General features: G+C 46.4%; 1 protein-coding gene and 1 non-coding gene across 2 annotated transcripts; both read right to left on the bottom strand.

Moving 5' to 3' along the window:
* Positions 1–312: 312 nt before the first annotated feature.
* On the bottom strand, positions 313–2,265 carry LOC126956647 (glucose-6-phosphate isomerase-like). The gene is given in 2 exon segments (XM_050793763.1): positions 313–1,839; positions 1,842–2,265. Coding segments are annotated over 2 exon segments (1,425 nt in total). The 5' UTR covers positions 2,005–2,265; the 3' UTR covers positions 313–577.
* Positions 2,266–2,297: 32 nt separating this feature from the next.
* On the bottom strand, positions 2,298–2,399 carry LOC126957808 (small nucleolar RNA U13). Its single transcript, XR_007726970.1, has one exon. It is a non-coding gene; the product is annotated as a small nucleolar RNA U13 (small nucleolar RNA).
* Between the last annotated feature and the right edge of the window lie 7,360 nt (positions 2,400–9,759).

The following is a 9,759-nucleotide window of genomic DNA, read 5'->3' as shown; positions in this document are numbered from 1 at the left end:
AAAGAAGAAACATGCAAATTTGGTAAATGAACGTGGTATCATATTTTAAGCTGTATTCCTTTGGTTACTAGTAAGATAGAACATTTAAAAATCTGTTTAGTGTCCTTTGCTTGTTCACATCCTTTATACATTTTCCTTTTGGAGAATTCACCTATTTGTAGAGCTTTTTAGGTAAAAAGAATATTAACTTTTTGTATTGTATATGGAAAAAATGTTCTGTAGTTTTTTATTTCCTTTTACATTTTATCAAATTTTTATATGCAAAAATTTTAAGTTTTTTTTTTTTTTCCTCTGTGGCATCTTTATTTTTCTACATGGGATGTGAACAACGTGAACATGGGTCAGAAAAGTCAGCTGCACAAAAACACTTCAGCCAATTGTAACGCAGAGGGAAAGAAGACATGGAGGGGCTGGGGGTAGCAATTTGAGATCATCCCTCCCCGCTAAGGGCTAGTGGTCCAAGCCCACAACCAGAGGGCGCTCTGGGTGGTGTCCAGGACCATGCAGTGCCGGCTCTGGGGAGCAGGGACAAGAAGAGAAAGAGGAATCACAGAGGAGGCTGCGGCTGAGCATGAGTTTATTGGACTCTGGCCTGGCGCTGCTGCTTGATGAAGTTGATAAGCCCGTTGGTGGAAGCATCGTGAGAGGTCACTTGAGCACTGCCATCAAGCTCAGGCTCAATTTTCTTAGCCAGCTGCTTTTCCAGCTCCACTCCCCACTGGTCAAAGCTGTTGATGTCCCAGATGATGCCCTGAACAAAGATCTTGTGCTCATACATGGCGACCAAGGCTCCAAGCATAAATGGTGTGAGCTTGGTGAACACAATAGAGTTGGTTGGGTGATTGCCTTCAAAGACCTTATGTGGCAGCACCCTCTCAAGGTCCTCTGGACTCTTGCCTGCAGCCTGGAGCTCCTTTCGGGCCTCCTCCGTTGATTTCCCCCTCATCAGGGCTTCCGTCTGGGCCAGGAAGTTGGCCAGGAGGATCTTGTGATGCAAACCCTTCCGTATGGGGTGCTAGGTCTGGACCGGGATGAGGAAGTCACAGGGTATCATCTTGGTGCCTTGGTGGATGAGCTGGTAAAAAGCATGCTGGCCATTGGTCCCAGGCTCCCCCCACACAATGGGGCCTGTCTGGTGGTCCACACGGGTGCCAGATTTGGTGATGTATTTCCCATTGGACTCCATGTCGCCCTGCTGGAAGTACGCAGCAAAGCGGTGCAGGTACTGGTCATAGGGCAGCATGGCATGCGTCTCACACCCAAAGCAGTTGATGTACCAGATACCCAGCAGGGCCAGCAGGACAGGGGCATTCTTCTCCAGGGGCGTCCTGCGGAAGTGCTGGTCCATCCAGTGACCCCCCGAGAGCAGCTGCTGGAAGTTGTCAAAACCCACGTGCAGGGCAATGGAGAGTCCGATGGCCGACCACAGCGAGTAGCGTCCTCCCACCCAATCCCAGAACTCGAACATGTTTTGAGGGTCAATTCCAAACTCCTTCACTTTGGTCGTGTTAGTAGACAGGGCAACAAAGTGCTTCGCCACTGCAGAAGGATCCTTGGCCGCCTGGAGAAACCACTCCTTCACCGTCTCCGCATTCGTGATGGTCTCCTGGGTGGTAAAGGTCTTGGAGGCGATGATGAACAAGGAGGACTCGGGATTCAGCTGGGTCAGGGTTTTGGCAATGTGAGTTCCATCAATGTTGGAGACATACCAGACGCGGGGACCTTCCGAAGAGTATGGCTTAAGGGCTTCAGTCACCATGAGGGGTCCCAGGTCGGAGCCGCCAATGCCAATGTTGATGACGTCCCTGAAGGTCTTGCCTGTGTACCCCTTCCAGTCACGCTCCGGACACGCTGGCAGAAAGACTTCATCTTGTCCAGAACCTTGTTGACCTCTGGCATCACATCCTTGCCATCTACCAGGATGGGTGTGTTTGACCGGTTCCGAAGAGCCACGTGCAGCACAGCTCGACCCTCGGTGTAGTTGATCTTCTCACCATTGAACATCCGCTCCCGGGCGGCCTCCACGCCCCTGGACTTGGCAGGTCCACCAGCAACCGCATCACATCCTCCGTCACCAGGTTCTTAGAGTAATCCAGCAGGATATGCCCATGGTTGGTGTTGAGGGTCAGGCTGAAGTGGTTGAAGCGATCCTTGTCGGCATCGAAGAGGCGGCGCAGGTTCAGCTCGGAGCCGTGCTCGCGATACCATTGCTGCAGCTTCTGGAACTGGGGGTCCCGGGTGAGAGCGGCCATGGCGGGACTAGAAGGTACGCGGACTCAGTTTTTTTTTTTTTTTCACATCAGTTGGGTAATATGCCTACATGGTAACAAGCCTTGAAGGAGGCACATTTCACATGAGTGTGAAAACCCAGTTATCATGCTTACCAATCACAAAAGGATCATTTCAGCTTTGTATGTGGTCAAATGTGTTAACATTTTTCTTTACAACTCTTTTTTTTTTTTTTTTGGTGCAATGGTAAGAAAAATAGTTCCCTCTCCAAAGTTATATAGTTATTTACCCATCATCAACTATTAGGAAACACAAATATTCAAAGGAATAAATCTCTACTTGCACAACGTGGGAATTGATGGGCAATTCAAGAAGATAATATGGGCATGAAGCCAGTATTAATTAGGATGCTTTCATATGCCAGTGACAGGAACTCTGCCTCAAATTAGTTAAATATAATGACATTCTTTATTTTACATAAGAAATTCAGAAGTATGACAGCTTCCAAAATTGGTTAAGTCAGCAGCTCAACAGTTTTTTCCACAAACATGTTTGTTTTGTTTTTTTTCTATCACAATGCCATCCTTGTGCGGTTGCCTTTGTGTTTAGGAGGTTTTTTCACCATCACACTGTGGCTGCCAGTGGTCAAAGGGCAACAGGCCTCCTTGTCCTATCCAGGGAAGGGTGAAGTGTTTCTCCCAGTCATAGAATGTATGCTCCTCCCTTCAGTATAACTGGGTCATCTAAGGTCATGGACTCACCCTTAGACCAATAAGTAGAGAATACTAATTAAAAATCATCTTAGGTCCATCAGGATTCCCTTTGGGAATGAAAATTAGATGACTAAATATCTAACAGAATTGAGGTGGACAGGAAGGAGGAAAGGGAGAACAGATGTTAGACAGGTCACTGAGAGTGTTTGCTCCAGGTCCTTCTGGACGTCCCTCAAATTGGGTGCCATTTCCCAATTTGTAGTCTTAAAAAATGTAGCCATTTCCCACATAGTCTAAAACAATTATGGGTTTTGGATTCAACTGTCCCCTGGTTTGAATTCAGGCTCTACCATTTATCATCTGTGGCACGTGATGTAAGTTATTCAATCTCTTTACATTTGTTTCCCCACCTGTAAAATGGAAATAATATCTATCTTGTCTGGCACATAGTAGATCTTCAATAAATTATTATTTTTATTATTATGACCATTCATAAATCAGTTCATAGTTCCAGTTTCCTTAGCTGTTTTTTGTCTTATGATATTTAAGTCGATTTGCAGTTATTATGCTATATTCTATCTGCTTTGAGGCCAGTTGTTAACACTGAGCTGACTTTTCTTTGCAACCGTATTTTCACTTGCCCTTCCACTGTCCTTCTATTTCTCTTGAACTTCTATGGGCTTGGGTGTTTTCTGCATTTTATACATGAATGGCATTGATTTTTTTTCCAGTGAATGATCTCTAACTTACAGTTCTGAGGGTTAGCATATACAAAAAATGATTCTATGGTGAAGTTGCCAACTCTCTTACATATTTTAAATCATCTTTTGGTTTAATAATAAAAACCAACTCCCTTTTCCCATTTGAAATTACATATGTAACCCGAGTTCTTTAATTTACATCACCTCATGCTATTCATGTGAAGCTGAGCTTCTTTGAAGCATCACCTGTTTGTGCGCTTGTGTGTGTGTGTGTGTGTGTGTGTGCGTGTTTTCCCCCAGTGTGACACAAGGCAATCTGTCATTCTGGCAATGAAGAATGAGTCTCATAGACAGCAGGATGGAGAAGCAGAAAGTCTCCTTGTGCTGGCATTCTGGGCTGATGACCTGGGGCCCTTTGACACGTCATAGCAGTCAGCACTAACACTCGGGTCATGACCAAATGAAGTGTCTGCAGCTGGCAGCCGTGATGAGCTGGTCTGGAGCTGAGGCATACCTTTGTTTTTCCTTCCAATGATGGGAGTGACTGCTTCCCCATTTAACAAAGCAATACATGAGCCATCTGGGCCTCCTTCACATATCCTGAAACACGTCACACCCACGGGTCTATGTGGCGATTGTTACATTTGCACAAAAGCAACGTGCCCCCCACCAATATTTTCAGAGGCAGTTGGATCTTCCTCCCCTCACTGGGTTTTCTGTTTCTTCCTTAAGGGAGATATCCCATTAGGCCACAAGATTGGAAGGCAATATAGACTAATGATTAAGCCTACAGGCTTAAACCAGCCTGCCCATGTTTCTAGCTGTATGGCCTTGTGCAAGTTAATTAACATGTCTGAGCTTCAGTTTTCCCATCTGCATAAAAAAAGAGAACAGGAACAGTACCCACCACAGAGTGTTTTTGAGAAAATAGCTTAGGGGATCCTGTACATTGTTTAGCATGGCTCCTGGCATGTAAATACCAGGTAAATACTCCACAGGTGGGAGTGTGGGTAAAAGTTGTTTTTATTTATTTATTTATTTTTTCTGCCATCAGGGAAATTTATGGAAGATTTACACCTGCTTACTCACTTGGGAATTATTTTATTGCATTTTGCTCTATTTTAAAGTTGATTTTTGTTCAAACATTCAGCAAGCCATCCAATTCTGAACACTGTTTTGGAGACCAGTCAACATCACTCCATTACTCTGCGGGACGGCATTGATCCATTCAAAGGAGTTATGAAGAAGCACATCTTCACTGCTTAATAGAGAAAAACAGCCTACCTATTTAGTGGAGAGCCTTATTGTTTGTAATTTCCATTTTCCACTCTTGCTTTGTCTTTTAGAGGAAAAGCTAACATTTTGATGTTGTACCCTGCAGAGTTTTACGAGATCCTATGTGCTAGGTCATCTCTGTAGCAGTAAAAGGGCTTAGAGACAAGTCTAGGCAGTGAGTGGGAGGAAAATAGTTGTTCTTCTTGAGTCTCACTGGATCATGGAAGCCAAGTGTGTATTGGAGGAGGCTGGTTGGCGCAATCAAATGGCGTTGACGATCCAGACATAGCCCCCTTGGCCACCACCAGGCAATGTAACTAGGTTTGCCATGTGGCCTGCAGAATGGATCTCATCATGTGGGCACTGAGATAAAATTAATTGGTAGAAATCATGCTTGTTTTGTCTCTAAAATGTCCAGAGGACCCTTTTTTTTTTTTTTTTGAGATGGAGTCTCTCTCTGTCGCCCAGGCTGGAGTACAGTGGCAGGATCTCGGCTCATTGCAAGCTCCGCCTCTTGGGTTCACACCATTCTCCTGCCTCAACCTCCTGAGTAGCTGGGACTACAGGCACCTGCCACCATGCCTGGCTAATTTTTTTTTGTATTTTTTTAGTAGAGATAGGGTTTCACCGTGTTAGCCGGGATGGTCTCGATCTCCTGACCTCGTGATCACTTACCTCGTCCTTTGGCTGGCTTTTATTTTGCTTGAGAAATAGCTTTGCAGACTGCACATTTCTGAGAGGACCTGACAGAGGGGGAGAACTTAAGCCAGGGGGACTCTCCAGCCTGGTGCTGTGGGGTCTGCATCCAGAATAGGGTCCAGCCCTCTGCCTCTCTGTGTGCTCAGGAGGATGTGGCTCAGCAGTGCTGTTGAACCCTCACACGCTGTGGGAATGCACCTAAGAAGAGAAAGTGTTTCTGCTACATGTCACCCGCAGTCTGTGGCCATGGAGGTCTCTCTCTCATCATCAGGATCTCCTTCCTCCTACCTCCTAACACCCAAGGCCTGAGAACCAAGACACCACTCTCCTGTCTCAGCACCACAGGCCCAGGACTTGAGCAGGAGCTCATGGAAGGCTTAGTGCTTGGGGGAAGCATCTCAAAGTGCTGGACTAAAGGCTCTGGACATCTAGGGCAGTGTTCTCCGACTGTCGCGTGCATGGGAGCCACCGGGGAGCTTGTTGGTGCAGGTTCCGTTTCAGGGGTAAAGTCCAAGATGCTGCATTTCTAACAAGCTCCTAGGCCATGCTGATGCTGCTGGTTCTGGGACTACAGGTTGAGAAAGGAGGGTCGAGAGCAGGTCTCAGAGTGAGGACCACCCATCGGCAGCAGCCACACCCCCTGGGAACTTGGAAGAAATGCAGATTTTGTGACCTGACCCCAGATGTGCTGAAACTGCAACTCAAGGGTGAGGGTCTGCGGGGTCTGTGTTTCAGCAAGCTCTCCAGGCAATTCCGGTATTTGCTCAAGTGTGAGAACGCCTGGTCTGGATACAGGACTGCTCGACCATTCTGGTATCACCAATGCGCTTTTTCTCAGAAATGACAGAGGGAAACTTAGAATATTAATGTCTTTATGTTTGAAGGTAAAGTTCCTGGACCAGATCACCGTGTAACAACTCTTGACATCAGCTATTTTCATTTGGCTAACAATTCTGAAGAAAGAGAGGCAAACAACAACAACAACAAATCACAAAGGAAGTCCATGCTCTCCTTTTAAAATTCACGTAGTACTGAACATTATAATTGAAGAAATAGAGACTCCCCCTCCTCATGTCTCTACCCGTTTCCTGTGGAAAGTAACCACTATTCACATCTTGACACGTAAAACAGATCTTTTTCTTCGAACAGTTAAAGGTTTATTTACAAACACACTATCTAAAGCTCCCTCCCCTTTTTTTGTTGAGACAATGTCTCGCTCTATCACCTAGGCTAGAGTGCAGTGGTGCGATCATAGCTCACTGCAGCCTCGACCTCCTGGGCTCAAGCAATCCTTTCACCTCAGCCTCCTGAGAGTAGCTGGGACTACAAGGGTGCACCATCACGCCCAGCTAATTTTTTTTTTTTTTTTTGTAGAGACAAGGTCTCACTGTGTTGTCCAAGGTGATCTTGAACTCCTAAGCTCAAACAATCCTCCTGCCTCAGCCTCCCAAAGTGCTGGGATTACAGGCATGAGTCATCACACCCAGCCAAAAGTCCATTTTTTAAATATAAAAATTACATTGCCAGCCAGGTGTGGTGGCTCATGCCTGTAATCCCAGCACTTTGGGAGGCCGAGGCAGGTGGATCATCTGATGCCAGGAGTTCGAGACCAGCCTGGCCAAGTAGTAGCTGTCTCTACCAAAAATACAAAAATTAGCCAGGCATAGTGGTGGGCACCTGTAATCCCAGCTACTCGGGAGGCTGAGACAGGAGAAGCACTTGAATCTGGGAGGCAGAGGTTGCAGTGAGCCGAGACTGTAACACTGCATTCCAGCCTGGGCAACAACAGTAAAACTCTGTCTCAAAAAACAAACAAAAAACAAAACAAAACAAAACATTATGTTGCCTTAACATTTGTGAAATACTCCAGACACGGAAATAATAAAGCTCTTATAATCGCCTCAGTGATCGAGATGCAAGGAGCATTTGTGTTCTAACATTTGACCCCAGTTCCTGACACAGCGCTCCTAATCCCTGGGCATTTCCTGGGTGATTGGAGGTTCTTCTGTTCTAACGAAATAACCCTTAGTGGGTTCCTGGATGGTTATGGTCACCAGGAAGACCCAGCCCTGATTAGAGGCCTGAACTTCCAGCCCTCCCCTCCATCCTCTGGGAGGCGAGAAGAGTTGCAGATTGAGTTAATACTCTATCATGCCTACATGATGAAGCTTCAATCAAAATCTCTAAAGTATGAGGTTCAGAAAGTTTCCAGTTTGGTGAACACATCCATATGCTGGAGAGGTGATGCACCCCAAGTCCACAGGGACAGAAGCTCCTGTGCTGGGGACCCTTCCAGATCTTGTCCTACATACTTCTTCATCTGTATCCTGTACCACATCCTATATAATAAACTGGTAAATGTATTTCCCTTAGTTCTGTGAGCTGTTATAGCAAATTATTGAACCTGAAAAGGGGGTTGTGGGAACCCCCAATTAGTAGCCACATTGGATAGAAGTGCGGGTAACCTAGGACACATTACTCGTGATTGCTGTCTGAAATGGGGGGCAGTCTTGTGAGACTGAGGCCCTAACCTGTGACACCAGTGCTGACTCCAGGTAGTGTAGTGATTGAATTGTGTACACCTGTTGGCTTGTGGCGAATTGGAGAATTGGTTGGTGTGAGAAAGCTCCCCACACATTTGGTGTCAGAAGCAAAGTGTTGTAAGACTGAGTGAACAGTTTGGGAGGCCGAGGTGGGTGCATCGCCTGAGGTCAGGAGTTCAAGACCAACCTGGCCAACCTGGTGAAACACCGTCTCTACTAAAAATACAAAAAATTACCCAGGCATGGTGCTGGGCACCTGTAACCCCAGCTACTCGGGAGGCTGAGGCAGGAGAATCGCTTGAACTCAGGAGGCAGAGGTTGCAGTGAGCTGAGATTGCACCACTGCACCACTCCAGCCTGGGTGACAGAGCGAGACTCTTGCCTCAAAAAGGACAAAAAAAAAAAAAAAAAAAAAGAGTGGGTAAAGAAAAATGAGTTTTTCCTTTTCAATATTGTTTTCCAATTTGTTCAGTGCATCTCACCTTCTTGCACAGGTATGTGGACATTTCTGAAAACCTCAAGTCCATAGGGCAGCTAGCTCTGTGATCACCCTGTGTGGGTGTAGGGGCGCTCTGGCACAGCTCTTCCCACAGTGAGCTCCTGATGGGCAGCCAGGGTCCAAGGCTGCCTGCTGGAGCTGGGCTGCAATCTGTCCACTTCTCTGGATGCTGCTCTAGAGAAGGCAGATGAGAAAGCACACGCCTCACTGCCTGCTTCTGCTGAAGGCTGTGTAAATGTCTGTCTTTCTTCCCACATTCCATTTGGTTGGAAAGAACAAGTCTTTCTTCTTATTTAATAGGTCGTTCTGGGGTCATATCTTGAGTCTCTTCTATGCTGTGAGAAAACTTGATGATCTGAATTGGTCGGCAAGGCTTCCAATACAGGAGCTGTGTCAGTCTGGGGTCAGTCCCATACGGCAGCAATCACTCCGGTTAGTTTTAACATACATAGATTTAATACATTTCGTTGGACAGCCTAGGGGAGGAGGTTCTAGTACCTTGCAGAACAACACTGCAGAATTAGCCCACCAAGGGTGTGGCAAGTGCTATGGGGGCCTCGGTAAACCTCTGCCTCAGCTGCAGGACTACATAGCTTCAGCCAGCAGCCAAGCCAGTAGAAAAGATCACTGTACTCTGCCAGCAGAAAAGCTGCCTCACTGAGGCTTTGTGGATCTTCTGCGGCATGTCTGCTCAGCTGAGTTCTCAGGGGGTCAGGGAAACAGTCTTGCTTGCCAGCCTGCAGTGCGTGCAGCAAGGTGGGCTGGAAGGGAAATGCATGAGGTGATCTGCAGTACCTCCCAAGATCTGAAGACTGGATAAAACAAGGATGAAAGTACATTGGCTTCATATTCTCCCAATATTGTTATCAGCATAATTCCATAGCCACAATGTCCTTAAGCTTCATGCGTTTGAATGCTTCTAAAACTTGGTTAAAAAAAAATCTGTTTTACTTCTTTAGAAGTTCGTCAGGCATTGTATAAAGTGATGTGTCCTTTCATTTGTCCTTCACAAAGTGCCCAGTACCTACATCTCCAGGCCAGAACTAGGGGCTAAGGGGACCTCAAAATGAAAAAGGAGACAGCCCTGACTCCAAGTCTAG

The sequence above is a fragment of the Macaca thibetana genome, chromosome 6 (genome assembly GCF_024542745.1).
Source record: "Macaca thibetana thibetana isolate TM-01 chromosome 6, ASM2454274v1, whole genome shotgun sequence".
NCBI lineage: Eukaryota > Metazoa > Chordata > Mammalia > Primates > Cercopithecidae > Macaca > Macaca thibetana.
Note: the sequence above shows the minus strand (reverse complement) of the source record. Positions and strands in the feature narration are given on the sequence as shown.